At 31.1% G+C, this 19,586-nt stretch overlaps 1 protein-coding gene across 1 annotated transcript in view; it reads right to left on the bottom strand.

Moving 5' to 3' along the window:
- Positions 1 to 19,586, bottom strand: part of LOC148279202 (suppressor of lurcher protein 1-like) — a 422,275-nt gene that overhangs the window by 386,071 nt on the left and 16,618 nt on the right. The window contains exon 2 of the mRNA XM_088230326.1: positions 17,143 to 17,215. Within this exon, the coding sequence (XP_088086452.1) occupies positions 17,143 to 17,215 (73 nt within the window). The remainder of the gene's footprint in view (positions 1 to 17,142; positions 17,216 to 19,586) is intronic.

Below are 19,586 nucleotides of genomic sequence, written 5' to 3'. Positions count from 1 at the left end.
CTACAAAAATTTGGACAAACTCAAAATATTGCTTATATTAAGAAAATAAACGGTAATTTTAAGCTTTTAGCCTGAATGTAATACCACGTGTACTACTAAACCTTAAATTTATTTTTAAAACTACAGATACATGAAATTTAATATGACTTAGTGTATTTTGCCAGTTTGTAGAGCGTTAAAAACTTTACAAAACTGCATCATTAAGTCAAATCCGCATATTTTCGAGTTAACGTTTTTTGCCAGTATACCAACGAAATTATATTTTTATTTGTTTAAATTATATGAAAACTCTGTTATATTTTAACCGAAAAATTTAATTTATGTCTCGAATTGAAGTTATTCTTTTTAATGATTAGACAAAACGTAAACTGCGAATAAAAATTATTTATCGCGTAATCGATAATTTTCGTATTCATAGGGTCTAAGAATCCCATCTCCGGTGGGTATGAGATAATAAAACATAAATAAATAAAAATAAAACGTTTCTGTCATTTACAAGAAATTTTAAAGGAGATAAACCTAATATGACTCCCACCTTAATTAAACTAGTTCCTTTGTCAGTAAGTAATGAAGAAGACGTGATAAAAAAATAATATCTCCTTAATTACAAAGTATAATAAACGATTTTCTCTCTACTTACTCACGAAAAACATCAAAGGCAAGGAATTCAAAGGAAAATTTCGATCGAATCCAATAAGATATAAATTTAATTTAATTCGGAGTAACGGGGAATCGGGATGATTTTTATGTGTAGAAATTTCTGTGCCCGGACCCAAATTTAGGGGATGTTATAATAAAACTTGATCACCGGCAGTATCACATTTCGTAGAATTGGATTCCAAGGACCGGAGTAAAAATTGCAAGATGGCTATCAGCATTAAATTTTTAATGCAATTGTACCTGAGTGAACTCACTACAGATTTAAATATTTATATGGATGAACATAAAAACACGGAATGTTTGTCCCGTATGAAAGTAAATAAAAATCTTTAACAGTAAGTTTATATTTTGTTTTTCAAATTTTTGATTATTTAAATTAAAAAATTATAACTCACTTTGCCTGTATTTAAAAGATGCTCAGCAGGTGGGATCAAAATAAAATGGAGGAGGTAATGAAAACTACATCGAACCGCACAAACCAATAAGGAAAAATAATTCTTGGATTATTTCTTGCAACTGGCGGAATTTGTACCCGCGACGCTAGTTTCACAGTTGGCCGTCTAACCAACTGCGCCCGTCGTTATTAATTGTCGTATTTAGTTAAGTTACATTACAGTCAGTACATTATATACAAATAAATAATATGAACACTAGCATTAATTACTTTTTACAGAAAACATAACATTTCTTTATAAATTCATTCCAACTATTTCAATTATTTATAAATTCAGGAATCTCTTCATATATTTTTAAAACTTAATACATAATGCGATTTTTGGATTCTGTTTTTTTTTTGATAACAGTCTTATTGTATTTTTATTTCAAGTAATACACTTTTGAAAATTTTCATTTGACACTAAATCATTAATGAAGTATTCAGGCATTCGATTGTTAAAACATATTATACATCAGTCTCTTATTGGTATCCAATCCAGTTGTTCTCGTATGTTTTCTATTTTATTATATCTACCTCTTTTCAGCATTATTCTCATGGCTCTATTTTGAAGTAATTCTAGTTAAAATAAATTTCTGTCATAGGCTGAAAATAAAACTGTAGAGCTGTAACATATATGTGGAATAATTGTACGTAAAAAAAAGTTAAAATAAAAATAACTGCACGTATAAATAGTGTACAAAAGGATTTTATAAAAAAATACATATGAAATATTTATACGTAAAGACTGATAAACGTGTATCAGGTACTTTATGTAATTAATACAAATATTATTAACACTTTTTTAAATATGCCCAAATTTTTGTAGATCAGGGCAGGATTCAATCCTAGGGAGCTGTTAATATTAACATATTAATACAGAGATGAAAAACATTTTCAAGAATGGAATGTAGAAATCTAGGCATCCACGGGGCTTATGCTCTGTCATTGACTAGTTTAAGACGCCGCGTCACACAACGTGTAACATTCACCATTCTGTCTTTATTTGAAAATCTATATTACTTCGATTCTTCCATCTGTTAACGTTTGTGAAGATAAAGAGCTGAGACCTTTATTTTTGCGGGTGTGATTCATATAATTGAATTATTGCCCACATACTAGGCAACGCCTGATAATAATTTTCAATTTTTATACTTCTTCTTGGACTCACAGAATAAGAAAATGCAAGGCTCCCTCTAATAACCGACTGATTGAACTAATTTGGTCTTTTGTCTTTATCTCTTTTACACAAACACCGGCCACAGAAAAGAATTTTTTTCTTGTTATAAGTTTTATCCTCGTACTTTTCGTATAAGGTTGAACACATTTATTCTTTGCATAGCAAGAATAAATATGTTTTGTATGAAAACCTAGAATAATCAAATAAAAATCTTTCTGAATCCGGTGTAACAATTTTAATGTAAAGATTACAAAAAAAATAATTTCATCAATTAAATAAACAAGAGAGATTCATAAGTCTTGTGTCCTATGCAGACTCGTGTTATATTACAGTCACACAAAATTTAAATCAGCCAGGCCTGCCTTTACTATCATATTTCCTTCTCAAACCGTTCTCTTTATCTGTTGTAATACTTTTATCTTCCAAACTCTTTTACAAAACATAAATTCAACAAAAATTTGGACAAACTCAGAATACTGTTTAACAAGACTGTGGTATTTAATAGAAAGATTCACTTCTCACAAGCCACTACTCATTGAACACCGAAAATACATTCAAAACATTCATAAAGATTTTATCAGAAAGAATTTTCTTTAGAATGGTATTTATTTCGAAGAGCACACAAGGAACGAGCTCAAATTCACTTATTATTTGTCAACCGCTCCATAGAAAAATATACCCAGTCTATTTGTAAACCGCTGTATGGAAAAATAGCGCCTTGACGTAACTCGTAGGAATCTCTCGCGATCTCAACACAATACTGCTAACGACTTCATTGTGAGTGCATTCATATGCAAGTAAAGACGTTTCTTGGTCGGGAATTGGCTGCATTTGTTACCGGCTTGGTGCAGTGAGGAACAATATGCAACGAGAATAATAATTGCCTCTTGAAGTATAAGTATACACTAAGTGGCATGAAAAGGATGTGATACGTAATATAACTTGGTATACTCTAGTTCGTAACAATTTAGAAATAGGTTACTGTGACAAATAAACTGAAAATTTCATTATTATTATCATCAAAAACTCACTCAAAGCTGAAAGTTGAAGAATATTTTAGCGGATAGATGGCTAAGTGTGATATTTCACTTTTTATCAATTTTTAAGGAGAGCAATTTTAAAGTTTATTAGGCTCTGAAAAATCATAATTTTTATTTACAATCCGTGTCAGCAGATGTATCAAACATAAGTCTGTCAAGGATTTTTTTTCACCATAGCGACTCCACATAAAATGCTGAATTTTTTTCTTCTTTTTTTCTAGACTTCCTTGACGTACCGTATTTTACCATCTAAAACAACGACGCTAAACCAAGAAATGTTTTGCATATCATTTTAACCATCTAGAACAAAGATTAAAAAACAATATATGTGTGTGACGCCATTTTTACACTGACATGACATACCATCTAGCAACACTTAATTACTTGTACGAGCACGTCAGTTGTAGAACATATATTTTTAATATTAAAGTCGACTATTACTTCTGGAGTTCCCCAGGGCAGCGTCCTGGGATCAATCTTATTTTTAGTCTACGTAAACTCTAAACTCTCTTTGCAAAATAAATAATGCCGGAAAAATGATTACGTTTGCCAACGATACGGTTTTGTTCTTTGAGGCTGGTGACTGGAACTCTGTCTTTTAGAAAGCAAACTGTGGTATAAACATTGTTTAACAATAGCTAGTTGATAATCTTCTTACACTTAATATCGATACAACAAAATATCTGACATTTTGTATAAATAATAGTTCGCTATCAAGCAATATGCTTAATCTTGGAATCTCCTGTCATAAAATATACCAACTTCTGCAACGTGTAGATTCCATAAAACACCTTGGTGTTATAGTTGATAGGAATTTGCGATGAGAGGCTCAGATCCTCACTTAACTCTAGGTTAAGAAAGCTGTGTCATCTATTCTGCTCTCTTTGAGACATTCTGGATATTGACACTCTCAGAAGTGTGTACTTTGCTCTGTTTCAATCCACTGCAACTTATGAAATAGCTGTCTAGATGGGTTGGACGGTATCCATTTTAAAGCTTCTCATAATTTCACAGAAATTATTATTGAGAACAATAATCCGGTGCCCTCCAACATACCCGTCAGAACAATTTTTTCAATACATGAAAGTGCTGGATATGAGACAACTGTACCTAAAAGAAGCAGTTACATACTTCTAGTCGAACAACAAGGAGAAGTCTCAGTAAACGGCGGCCTCCGTGGTGTAGTGGTCAAGACGCTTGACTCACGCACGGAAGGTTCCGGGTTCGATTCCCGGTGAGAACACAAAAATTAAAAATCTGATTTTTCTCAAGCCTGGTTGTTCTGTAATGTAATTCACCACTGTAATTGGGCCTCCTGGCCTGTTGTGGTGCAAAAAAAATGAAATGAAATGAAAAAAATTAATTTAAAAAAAAAAAAAAAAAATGTCCGTACGAGGTTTTCCCAAAGCACGCATTATGTCATACCCAAAACCCGTACGATTTTTGCTCAGAAACATCTCTTATTTATCGCACCGAGAGTGTTCAATATTTTGGAATAGCGTATTAAGCTCTCAAGGACAAACACTTTTTTCTAAAAAGGAGTTAAGGACTGGATTTTCCTTAGTGGAAGGGATTTGAGTAGGAAACTCTTTGATGATTTTTAGAATATTTGAGTTTACTGTTTACCATGTTGATGTGTTTTATGTTTTAAATCCTATATTTGTGGTGATATACTAATGTGTCTTCATCAACCAATTGATCGTCCCATCTCAACACAGGACTTTTAGTCCCATGGAGTTGGGACTGATGTCTCAAATAATGTATAAAAAACTTATGAATGTAAATAAATAAATAAAATAAAATATATGGCTATTTTTAGAAATTACCGTTCGTCAAGTCAATATCAAGTTTTGACAACATTTATATTTTTAACACATGTCTCTAATAGATAAGTCTCTAGATAAGTCTAGAGACTAATTTTAAATAAACCAACTAAAATTGTAACACATTATTTAATATTTATAATGAATACACGCTTTTCTGGAGCACTAAAAGTTAAAAAATATATATCGTAAAGATATATCATATCATTTTTTGGTGTGGCATTGAACACTTACTTTTATATATGTACCTTTGTATAAACTGCTGCAATGTTTAGTTACACGGTTAATACAAATTAATCAAAACATGTGTAACAATAAAATATTTTTTGGAAAAAAACAAAAATTAACGAAGAGGAATAATACTTGCAATTAAAAAAATTAGATCCCGTATGGGTGTGAAAATGTAGATTTTTGCTTGTGAGCGTTAGGACACTCGTTCGTAATATTTCATTTAAAAAATAATGCACTGTGTTTGAAATTGATCCACAAATTTATTTTTTGTTTCTTTGCTAATGAATATTTTGCATAGCATATGCTCAAATGTATATAGATAATCAAAACATATCGTGAGACATATGAAATTGAATTGAATCAATACAATTCGCTGATCAATCACTTTATTTTCCCCTATTGAAATTCATGTCGTACATGTCTTCCTGAATTAGGATATGATGTATTCCGAGTCAGGAAATAGAAGTGTCATTTATGATGTAAACGAGGCGAATTTAAATAAGTCTATTCTTCGAAAAAATACTCGGGAAAAAAAGTTTTCAATGTCATTGTCACTTAGTAGATTTTTATCGTAAAAAATGCGATTCATATAAATCCATACTCATCCATACTAATATTACAAATGCGAAATTGTGTTTGTCTGTTTGTGTTCCCTTCACGTAACAACGAAGCTACCGATGACGTAATTTTTTTGCAGAGGAACTGCCAAAGAGCTTAGAAGCGTAATAATAAGGAAATCTAGAATCAACCAAAGTTAAATGTTAGGCAAGGTGGTTATAGGAAATTTTCGGTATAAATGTAAATTTGCATTTATTTGAAAACAGAGTCAATGCTTATAGAAACTAAAAATCAGGAACGATTCATTCCTGTCAACACTTGTCTCAATGTATTTATAAATGTAAAATGTAGAAATGTATAAAGTATCAATGATGTCTATAAACTTAAACTTAAACTTTATAAATATGCATATGTATGTATAAAATATAATATAAATATGTATGTGCGAATATATATGTATATATGTGTTTGAATGTATGGTTATGAATGCATTACAAGTGCCCCGACTCAACACGGATTTTCTAGCGAGTCGAGGCAAGTTCACAGACATGGGTCGTTCCTGATTGTGTCGCTATAAACTGTGTCTGTGTCCTTAACAAATGTATGTATAATGTATTTAATAAACAAATAAATAAATTGGCTGGAAAATCCGTGTTTAGTAGTGGCAATTGTGGTGCATTTGAAAATAAATACAAGAACGTACTTAAACACATACGTATAAAATATATTTTTATATACACACATGCATATATTATATTAGTACATTGACGGGCTTTTGTCAGGTTTGAGTTAAAAATACCGCGAAAGTCAATTTTAAACTGAGCACAAATTACGAAAACAGCGAATTTTAAATTGTTTAACAGGACCAAGATCTGACCACCTACCATTTTACAAATCTGACTTAAAACTCAACTATGCACTGTCGAATTCGCGAATATATCTTTCGAGACTTTGGCATTGAATACATTTTGGTATTATTTATTTAGTGGCAGATTCACGGTTTTAGTGTCTCTGAATAAATGTTATCTATATTAATTTGTATTTTTATGAATTTATTTTTTTATCCTTCCTTTTAAAGCCAAAAGAATATTCAAAACCAGTTCAAAAAATAAATGATTGATACAACTATTCGATGGATAATAAAGTGTAATCAATAATACAAAATGATAAAAAAAGTTTAAAACGCCATACAAAAACTCTACACAAAATACAAATAACACATTTCCAACAAATATTGTAATGTAATTAAAATAAAGTCACATATGTAATAAATTATTTTTATGAATATATTTTTAAGGTATTTAACAATTCGACGCTTGTTAAGTAACAATATAAATAGATCTATTACACCAGTTCCAAACTTCAAATCTCAAATCTCAAAATGATGTTTTTGCACATTCGCGACTTTGGCATTGACTCGACGACTTAGAATTGGCCATCTCCATATTACTTTCGCCAGATATTCCACATTCTATCTTATTCGAACAAACCAATTACGAAAAGGATAAAGACTCCATTGTCGCCCGATCTTGCAAGAAATCAAATTAGAACCTACCACTAAGAAATGCCTCGTAACCAAAGTTGTTCTGCTTTTTTGGTATGTTATATTTTACGATAGATAATATCTCGTTATTCTACTTTATAAAGCTCTCTGTTTAATTAGTATTATTTGTATTTTGAAGAAATTGACGACATTTGAACAATATTTACTTAAATATTCACACGCAAATTTATCATTAAAATACAAACTAACACAAAATACCAAAATTTCCCATCATTAATTAACCACCTAACCTGACACCTAACTATTGGGTTTTCCCATTATAATCATCTATTTGCACGCCAAGCAGGGCGCTTTAAAGTATTATTTAAATACCTTGACTTGTATAACTGTATATAAAAACCTCTATTCTACTTAATGAAAAGGTACATTACATTTAAAATGCCCTAATCATAAGAATATTTAAAGGATTTTGTCAAAAAAAAACATTAAATACGTAGACTGAAATCAGTGTTTAATTTATTTACATTTTAATTAAATAAATAAATAAGAAAATGAATTAAATAAAATATATTTTCACTAACATACCGGAAATATTCTGCATAGATAACAAAAACACGTTTTTGACAACAAAAACCCAGTAATTCAGCATACCTTTCAGCGCACCTTTTAAGAAAACAAAAAAATAAATGCCAAGAAATTTTACTTGTGCGGGATATGTAACGAATATTTTTGGTCCTGACGCGAAACCCAGTAGCTAGTCTGTATTATCTTATCCAAATTATATTTTAAAATAACACTTTTTGTTAAATGAATTCTTAATAGGATTTGAATATCTCACATCACATGTGTTCTAATACATTATGCATCGTGTTGTAGATAGTACAAATATTTTGAGTTCATCTTATTATTTGCAGACAAGCGCAGGTTCAACTTTTGCGAAATTTTATCACAATTAGAGGAGACCGAAGCTAGTGGACCCATTCTCAACCGAGTAATTAAAAAAGAGGAAAAAAAGCCTCCTTTAGATGAAATATTAATCGAATATTGCAATATATACATTTGACAATGTGATCATACAATAAAAAACTAAGAAGCAATTTTATTTACAGACATCCCCATCCGGTGGGTCAACCAACTCCTGGTGTGGGGCTATTAGACTCGTAGTATTGGGTTAGTTGACTCATTCCAAAATAAAAGGATAATGTTAGATAAATCAAGTAAAAAATATTAAAAGGCATGATTTTGGTTAAGATTATTTACTCAATAACATTTACGTAGTTATAGAACGACAGTATAATAAAACAAAACAATAATTGTAAACGTAAATAATTGAAAAAAAAAACTTATTTTTTGGATTAATAGAAAACAGTTACAGTTAAAAAAGTATGTTAAAAAAAACATCGGATTTAGGTAGGTAAAGGATATATCAATTGATGGTTATTGTGATTATGTATTGGTTGTAAATGGCGTCTCCAAATAAGGTGAGTTGAGTAACCCCAATGCCGCTGAGTTGTCTAGCCCAAGTCGGCAGTTTTCATTTGAAAGCATTATTTCCAGTAAACGACCGGTCCAACAAGAAAAACAACCACTGTTATTCACTCACAAAATATGCAAAATTGGCATTTGTTTTACGTACATATGATTTTGTTTACTCAAAGGATAATAAGAAACAATGAAATAGTAGTAAAAAAGTTACTCAACAAAGTAAAATATTGAAAATCAACTGTAAGTGAACAGATTCATGCGTTGCAATCCAAAACACAAATACGAATCCACACCGGCCACGTTCCAGACAGGAAAGACTTAGAACGCCCTCTGTTGAGAACTGGAAGAGTTTCAATTCAATTCGATTCCTTAATTTAAATAAAACATTTTCATAACAAACATACATTCAATGAGTACATATTATAAAAAAGAAAAAAATACATAAAAGAGACTTATCTCAAATTAGTAGGAGAATCCTGCTCCTGAAAACCCCTTCGGATACATGGAACAGATCAATATCCAGAGCGATGTTGTTCAATTATCACCAATGAGTCTACTAAGGCCTATAGTCCACTAACCCTGGTCTCCCCTAATTTTGTCTAAAATAAAACGCCACCGGCTCAGGTCTCTGATCCTCAGGTTGAGAATTGCAAGTTCAAACCGAAACTGTCAATCAGATGTTTATTTTTAAACTAAAAACTAAATAAACAATCAACGACCCTATGCTTCTATGCAATAGAGTTTATCTCAAAGCGGGAGCTAATTATTTCTATATGGTTAAAATAATTATTTTACGTGAAGTTGAAAGTAAAATTTTACTTTCACACATAATTTTTTAAATACAATTTTAATAACTGCTAAGAGTGTACTTGATTTAACAAATCTCAGCCTTTATTGCTCTTAAAATTTGTAAGTGACAAACACAGGCCATGCTATTTTATATTAACAAATCTAATACTCATTAGTATATTCACTAATTTATTCAGAGGCTTCGTAAACTTGTAAATTAATTCACCTCTATTTATGTCTTTTGCTGTTCAATATAAACATTTTAAGAAATAATTTAACAATGGTAAAATAATTATTTGAGTCACTTAGCCATTTTGTATTTGAGTCCCATTATTGTTTGATTGCCATCATCTTTTTTTTTCCACTTTTTTTGCGTTTTTTTATTTTTGATATAATATAACTTCGCAGGTTACATCCATATAAACTGACTTACATATTTTTTTATGTCAGTGCTCACTGAGAGCGCTAAAAAAATGTAATTAAAACTGCACGTACTACGTACTTAAAGCGCCACGTTCGTTCGAGGTCCAAACCCTTTAAATACATTAAAAAAAAACTAATTAAATTAAACAAACATATAATAACTTATCTAAAAATATTTCAACTACTATTACTGTAAGAATAAAAAATTCCGTTTTATCACTGGTTAAAGTAACCGCAATACAAAAGGAATAAAAAAATTCTGCTGAAAGGTTTACCTATTTATTTCAATCAATGTTTTATAATATTTTCCATAAAGTGTATTTTTGTCTATTTTCTAAAACCTGATTTTTTATATTTTTTTTAACAACTTTGAATTTCATATTTTTTTAAAAGGTATATTACACCGACCAATGACAGGTCGCGCGCTCTGTAAATGCCTCGAACTTCAGATTTTCTATCAAATAAAATATCATTACTGTCGAAACGTAGTTCTTAAAGATACGACTGAAAAATAACAAGACATTTACTTACGCTGTTTTTTGTGTAGGCTGAAGACTTGTGAAAATTCTCGTGAAAAAGTAGCTTCGCCCCGAGGGAGTGTGTTTACGAAATATTATTCAAAAATTCTTCCTTCAACTGAAAAAACATGTTCATTTTGCGCATATTGCAAACTCGTATATCAAAATGAAAAAAATACGAGAAGTTCTATATTCAGGTGAAATCATTCATTCCGTCAAAAATATTATAACTGTTGATTTAAAGACATGGTTTCATAATATTTAAAGGAATTTTGGAGGAATGCGCTACGTTAACTGATATCTATTAGAATAAAAAAAAAAACGTTTTGTTGGTGAATTGATTTTTGTATTAAAAGAATCTAACAAAATACACAAGTACGAGATTACATTTCCATAGAGAGGGATGACGAGTAACATACATAATACAATACTTATAATAAAACAGACAGATCATATTTTTGATAGATAATTTTACACATTTACAAGGCTTATTATCTGGCTATTTTAAGTGGCCACTTTACACACCGTTAAAAATTCACCATTCTGACGATATTTTAAAATCTCTGTTGTTGTGTTTACATGTTACTTTTAAATATTAATCACTGAGAATTGTTAATTGATAATTAAATATTAAAGTGTTATAGTAAATATATAAAATGTTATAGGCGTTTGAAAATACAAGAGTAAAAAAGTAGGTTACAAAAATACAAAGGTTTTACGAACGAAACGTTAATACATTCATAAATTAGATCCGAAAGTAAATTGCAATTGATTCAAAGGTAATCTAGTTTTTTTTAAACTTATAGATAGTTATTTTTGCCTCTGACTACTGTTACTATAAAAATTCATATAATGTATTTAAAAATTATTGTGAAAATATATTTAAAAAAAAAAAACAATAACTAATAGATAAGGAGTTGTCATAATTTTTTTTCGAAAAATAAAAAAAAACTGAAGTCACGTACTTTTTGAGACCACTTTTTTTTTGGCTAAGAAAATTACAAAAAAAAAATTCAATAAAAGCATTAAATTATGAAACATTTAAGGGTATAGATAAAAATCACATATTAATTATGTAATTATTTTAATCCACAAAAAAAAAATAGTATTAGCAACAAAAAAAATGTATTTTTATTTCTAGTAATTTCATTTAATATTGTATTGCAACAATTAAGGCACGCACACAATAATTGTTCTTAGATCGTTGTGACGTCAATCGCTTATAAAGCTCTAAACTCCATTTCAAAAACAAGGCACCAGAAGAATGACACAAATAATTTTATTTTATTTTATTGTAAACAAAATTTATTTATAATTTATAGTTTAAATATATGCTTACTATTTTGCTTGTTGAGGGTTGGTGGAGCTTCTACCCCAGTTGGCAGAAGACACAAGGTTACTGTTTAATGCGTATTTATTACAAAGCGAATAAATAATTTTGCTCGAGTGTTACGGCGATGAGGAGTTGATGGCTGCAGTTGAACTAAATGCTGGAACTGAGTGACTGCGTTGAGCTAACTCTTCGGGCTGGTCGGGCTGACTGGGGCTGACTGACGTTACCAGACTCTGATTTAATTTTTTTTTTTGTGACATTATAATTAATATATTTAAACGTGCCTATAAATGTCAACAACATATTATTCTTTTTTTTACATGATGCCCACAATTTTATGTTAGGTTAAGCTCATATTTTTAAACATGTATTATTGCAATTTTTATTATTAACGATTACAAAAGAATTATAAGGTTTACATATTTTGTTTTGCGCTTAAATAAAAGGTAATTAAATGTGCTTAAATTTAGTTTACAGAAATTTTTATTTAAGCGTGAGCGGTTATGTCAATATTTGGCTGAAAACATAAACAAAACTCAAAACTTTAATATTTATTTAAACTATGTACATTTTTCAAGCATCATATCTCAAAAAGTATTAGACATACGAAGCTGTAAGTAAGCTTAAATTGTTTTAAATTAAATATAATTTCAAAAAAAATTACTGTCGAAAGCCCATACATTTTAATTGAACTGCAAAAAAGGAAAAAAATCCAAAATTTTTGCAGTTTTTCACTTATTACGCAGGTAGCACAACTTTCTTTTACTTGCAAAACGTAGTTTCGCACTCCCCTAATGGGTCCAAAAAACATACCAAAAATGCAGCTTTACATCGCGTTTTGCGATTTCAATGTAGAATATGACTGGCCCATGTGTTGTATTTATATTTAGAACATAAGATTTTCTCATGGTTATTGTTATCTTTTATTTAGAGATCTTGTGTTTCTATTTACTTTTTGTTTTTTGTATTATATGTTCACTATTTTTTTTAGTTTTAATTATTCTATTATTTCATTCTATGTACTATATGATTATTGTGATCTGCTGTGATTTTTAATGGAAATTATTATTTTTTTGTAAAAGGTTTATTGAACCGTTGATGTATAAATAAATAAATATTTTAGGTGAAACTACTAAGCACATGTATGTGTCATCGATCATAGACCACGAATCCCACACATTTATTCACTGCTAGCCACATTCATTCCACCGCTAGACATAAGAATCTTCTAAACTTTTCTTATATTTTCTGTCTTGGGCTCTCTGCTACCATCTGAACCAAGTTGAACAATGTCATCTGTCCACCTTTTTAGTGGTCTTCCTATCTCTTTTCTGTTGTTCTAAGGCCTCCTCTTCAGGATTCTTGGTAATCATCTAACACTGTCCTGTCTTGCAACGTGCCTCGCTTACTATCATTTTAGTCGTGTCGAGCTGTTTTGCTTGTAAAGGCTACTGACAGTGAGGGACATAGTTTTAAGATCATTCGTCATTACTAGCAAGATACAAGAGATGTTAGCTTTCAAGTTTATAGGCACCTCTTTGTTTCCAAGTATATATATTTTAACTGCCTAAAAGCCAAACTTATCAATAAACATTAAAGTGGGCCGATGATGTATGAAGTTTTTTTTTTAGATATCAAAGTGAAAGGGGTCTAAAAAGTTGTCTTTTGGATCGCATTGAACGTTAAAATTATTTAAAAAAATATTTCATACTACTTTTGGCCCTTACAACATTTTTAATTTTCTATTTTGATAAAATAATTTTTTTGTTCGTAAAGATATAACTTAATTACATTACAAATTCAAACACGTTTTAAAACTACTGAAATGCAAAAAATTTACACTCCGCGGAACTGATTCCGTTGAGCGCCTGACTAAAATTGACGAAAACAATGGCACATTAAAACAATGCTACCCATTTATTACAAAACAAAGTGCAACTTACGCCCTTGGATGCTTATGTAATAAAATTCAATGCAGATTATACAATTTAATTAGACTGATTTTCTTACTTAAATACAAAATGACAGCCGGTTTAGGGCAAAAAATTGACTTTTTGAAAATTTCAAGCTCTGGTTGAGGGCCAAAAGTGGTATCAAATATTTTTTAATTTATTTTTTGCATCCCGAGTAATCCAAAAGGCAACTATTTAGACCCCTTTCATTTCAAAATTCGGAAAATAAAATTATCGGCCCACCATAAAATACATGTATGTACATATATAAAAGATACGTAGCTGATGTTCTTTTTTATTTAAAATTATTATTTAAATTACGCGTTTGATAAATTCTGTAGACAATTCGTAATGTACTGATATTAAAACAATGTAATGAGGCTTAAAAATTATCTTAATTTTATTTTATGTCAGGGCTGCAAACATTTTGGGACTTTTTGAAATCCTAGTTCATCCAACCTTTTCATGAGATAAATGGGATGTGATATTCAAAATTCTACGCATGTTTTACACACTGTAAACTTAAATCCTAGGCTCATGTACTTTTTAGTACAAGTAAAGGGTGTCCTATAACATTCAACCATGTTTCATTAAATAATAAATATTAAAAATTATGAGAATTAATTGCGAAACATTATTTATATTAATCAAAAACGGGCGTAAAATTTGACATTGAAATAAAAGTGGCCGAATATACAAAACAAAAGTATCCAAAAGTACATAATAATTAAATTTAACTTCAAGTTCTTCTTTCTCACTCATTCTTTTGTTCTTCTTTTCTTTTCTTTCAAGAATATATCTTATAAAAAGTTACACAAGTGATTCTAAGTAAGTACAAATCCATCGTTTATGTTTCTTTTTTAATCGCTCTAATCTTTATTTAAACTTTAATTATTTTGTGGCACTACACAGCTGAACGACACTCAATTTATATTTTAAGAACGTCTCTTTGTGGACTTTTTTTTATTCCCATCAATTACAAGAATTATTTTTTTCTCAATTCGTCTATGTATTGTAGTGTATTTTTTATAACTTCTCTCAATATCCTCTCCGCTACAACTGCTGACGAGCTCCTTTAATTGAAGATTAGTGAATAATTTATTTTCAAAAAGAGATACGCGTGTAACTGTACAATATTTTTTGAAAAGTATCAATGTATTGCTCCAGTTATGTGAAATTATTTATTTAAAATATAAAATTATTTGTTTTGAAACTAAATTAAATTTTACTTCTTAAACTTTTACTCTTATGGGCTTGAACATCAATGTGGCTAAAACAAAGATGGTAGTGTTTAGCCGAAACCCTCAGAATAATGATGTATTGCAAATAAATGGTCAAACAATAGAGAGAGTAACTAACTTTAAATTCCTCGGCAGTCAAATCACTTCTGATCTGGATCCGGATAAGGAAATTAGATGCAGAATAGAAATAGCACGATCAGCATTCAATGGTATGAAACCATTCTTCTGCAGTGATAGTCTTAATTTAAAACTGAGACAGAGGATGGTCAAGTGCTATGTGTGGTCAATACTGCTCTACGGGGTTGAAACATGGACTCTCAAGGTGAACTCCATGAACCGATTAGAGGCTTTTGAAATGTGGCTTCACCGGAGAATGCTGAAAATCCCGTGGACAGATTTAGTCACCAACGTGGAGGTGTTGAGACGAGCCAGTGCCGAAAAAGAACTACTGTTCTCAATAAAACAGAGAAAACTCGCATATCTGGGCCATATCATGCGCGGAAGCAAATATACGCTTCTACAGCTTATTATGATGGGAAAGATCGAGGGAAAGCGTGGGGTTGGAAGGCGACAGATGTCCTGGCTGAGAAACATCCGCAACTGGACGGGAGTGCGTGGGGTTGAGGCGCTGTTCCAGTTGGCGCAGGACCGGAATGCCTACTCTAGAGTGATCGCCAACGTCGGGGAGACCTGATATGGCACAGAAAGAAAGAAAGAAATAAACTTTTAATGATGTGGGTGAAATTCTGTTGAATTTTTTCTCCTACTTCAAATCACCCGTAAAAAACTTTATTATGTGTTTTCAAAAAAATTTTTAATAAAGGAGTTTTTTTTTTAAGTTTCGTGGTACCGAGTATATCATACGTCACGTTCCTACTACGTATAGAACTGAATATAGGATGTTTCAGCTGGATCGTGACCTACGGACTATGAATTTTAACCGAAAATTCTGTTCGTGATCACGTGTAAATCATGCGACCTTCACAAAGAAGGAAATTTTATTTACCGCTTTAAATTCCCCTAATTTTTCTACCACACTTTACGTCGCACGCAAATAGCTTCCTTACAAAACATTCTAAATGTCATTATTCAATTCTCAAATACCAGTTTAATTTGGTAATATAACTGGAAGTGATAAAATATAAGTATTTTCAAGTAAATATTTATGTCCAATTGTTTGCAGACTAGCTGGATTTTCTTCCTAGCGAATTATTAAAATCTTAACTTGTTGCAACAGTGAGAGAAAACATTTTTAAGAAGAAAATACTGAACTCTAGGCATTTACAGGGCTAAAAACTTATTACAGGCATCGTGGCGCAGTTAATAAGACGGCCAACTGTGAAACTATCGTCGCGGGTTCGATTCCGGCCAGTTGCAAGAAGAAAATCCAAGAAATATTGTTTCTCAAGTGGTCTGGGTGTTGTGGTGTATTTTTCATTACCTCTTTTCATATTCCCTCTATCCCACCTGCTGACAAGCCTCAAAGTAGAGGTTTTGCGGGTTATTTCTTTAAAAAGAAAATGGCTGGTTTAAGAGGCCATTTTACACACTGTGTAGCTTTCACCATTTTGCCTATGTTTTAAGATCCACATTTCTCCAACTCTTCCATTGGATGACAAGTAGTGACTTCAAACGTGGAAAAATAAAAAAAAAACAAAACTTTAACAAATCATATTAATGATGACACGACACATATATATATTTTTTGATTTGTATGATAGTCAATCAATAATCGCTTTATTGTCTCGTAGCAAGTGTCTCAGATTCACGGCTCAATAATCCGTGGCTCGAATTCCACTCTACTCCAACTTGATTCCAATTTTCGAATAGTGAGTTATTTACAACTCGTTGATAATTGAAAATGAAATATTTCGGTAAATCATAAAAACACATTTGTTCAAAAAAGAAAAAAAAACGTCGATCTCCCTCGTTCGGCATGCGAATAAAAAAAGTTAAATCAATTCATAAATACCTGGATTAACAGCGTGGCTCTTATCTGGTCCATTTAAAGATAAATGAAGTAACAGCAAAAAAACCACGGGCATCTGAAATATAAAGAAAATTATTTCATATTTTTTAAAATAAAATATTAGCATCTATTTACAAATGTATATGATCCAAAAAAGGCCAAAAAAGATTAAGACATATTTGTGCAATAGATTATATTATCAGAAAGCAGTTGATCAATAAGTAGGATAGAAATATATTCCCAAGAAAGTCTGAAATAAAATAATATGCCAAGTGAAGATCACAAAATGACCGCTGATCTAAATAAGGAGAGTGATCTAGTCAAAATAAGGGTGGTTGAAGAAGAATAAAAGAACCCTTTATTTAGATACCGATTGTAAGGCTTGAAAGGGTACCCTTAGTTTTTTTTATATGTTTAAGTATCGCAACCATAAAAGGGTCAAAAATATTTATATCAGCCAGCATAACAATTCCGGAAAAAACAAGTCACAAAATAAATCTGCTTTCGAAGCTGATATAATGTTTCATGCCGTGTCCAATGTCTCAGATGTAATTCACAAAGTCTATCTGTTTGAACAATGTTTTGAGTATGTCCAAATGTTTGCAGACAGGCTGAATTTTCTTCCTAGGGAGTTATTCAGATCTAAATTTTATATTATTTACTATTTATATAGTTTTGCATGACATTATAATGATAATATGGCTATGGAAACAGAAATGAAGATAAAATGCTGTATTAAAGAAGGTATTTTTTATTTATTTATTCTGGATAACTTATATAGTGTCATTTTCATGAAAATCACCTGAAGGGCGCTATAGAATAAACATTTTAACACGTCTTGCAGCTACAGAGCACAAAGGTATTTGGGATTCAGTTCCTGGTTTTCAAATATTCCGAATTTAAGTTACATACACAAGCTGGATAGGTACATAATTTAATGTGTACGACAACTGAAAACAGTTTTATGGAATAAAAAAGTTTACAGTAGGTATTGCGTAAGTCGGTCCCGCGGTGTAATGGTCAGCGCGTTTGTTTACCAAGCAAGAGGTCTCGGGTTTGATTCCCGACGTGGTTGAGATGACATATTTATTTAAAAGGGCACCAAAATATTTTATAGTCCCTGGACTGGTACCTGAAACGTTAAACTGATCATCTTATCATAATAAGTGTACCAATGCAGTGTTCTATGCACCATTAGGTGTGCAAAGGGATGACAATGATGATGAAGTGTCGGTTGGTAATTGAAATTGAAAAAGTCAGTGATTTTTAAAGCATTCAAATAACGTAAATTATTTTATTTGTATTTTTATTAGTGGTTGCAAATTATTTGGGTATGCATTGTCAAACTATTGTCACACTTTAAAATCCCTTTTACCTACAACAACAGTTCACATCCCACCTCAGTATCCTTTGAAAACCCGCCACAGCAAGACCTCGTGTCGTATATATTATTTCGTTGAACGTGTGCCGTATCAAACTCATTGTTTCCACCAACCACCAGTGTTGAGCATCAGATTGGTGTTTTCCCTAGTGCTGGTGCCGCTCGCAAGTGACCGTCGGACCCAAACAATTCCATCAAGAACAAACCAAGTTAGTGGCTTCCATTCCTGATTAATTTAATTTTTTGGGGTTGTGACTGATTGACACTGCATACCGCATAGAAGGATTTTCATTTATTTATATTAAACTTAAAATACAGTCCATTTTATCGTAGAAGCCCCAGGGCTTCGCCCCCGCTATTTCTCGCCCCGCATTCGCATGGAAATTTGTTTCCCACCAATAAAATTTAATGATTTCGTGGACGGATATCATTGTGCTATAAAGTTTTCTTTGCTTATGATATGTAAGTATTATAAATTAATTCAACTTCGACATGACCCTTGTGTATCTTTTTTTTTTAGGGACTTGTCTTGGGGCTTTGATTTGTAATAATATTTCAAATTTGTTTAAATTTTTATTGTTTGAAAGGTTAATGTGCTGCTGCGGTGATTGGTGTGTGAGTGGTTAAGTGATTGTGATGTAAGTGATTTTGCATTTATACTTATCAGCAAATTTGGTTCTTCCCAAAACATCCCGAAAAAAAATAATTGCAATCTTTTTAGTAACCATTTTTGTATTTTTTGCATGTTTTAAGTTTTGAAATATTTAAAATTATTGATAAATTTATTAATTATAAGATAAGTTATTATACCTCTACGCAAACAGCGCACTAAATTTGGTGAACGCGCATTTGCGGTCGCAGGCCCTATGGCATGGAATGCTCCCAGCAGAGGTGCGAGGCTGTGAAAGTGAAGTGATGTTTCGGAAAAAACTTAAAACCCACTTGTTCTCTAAATCATTTGAATAAATCCGTAGCACGTGACAACAAAATAAATTATTTTAATTAAATTAAAAATTTAAAAGCTTCAATTAAATTAACTTAACAATAGAATCACCATGTAAAGCGC

Source organism: Micrasema longulum, unplaced genomic scaffold (assembly GCF_059751315.1).
Source record: "Micrasema longulum isolate JH-2025_06_02 unplaced genomic scaffold, ASM5975131v1 h1tg000746l, whole genome shotgun sequence".
In the NCBI taxonomy this organism is placed as follows: Eukaryota; Metazoa; Arthropoda; class Insecta; order Trichoptera; family Brachycentridae; genus Micrasema; species Micrasema longulum.
This window is presented reverse-complemented; position numbering and strand designations above follow the sequence as displayed.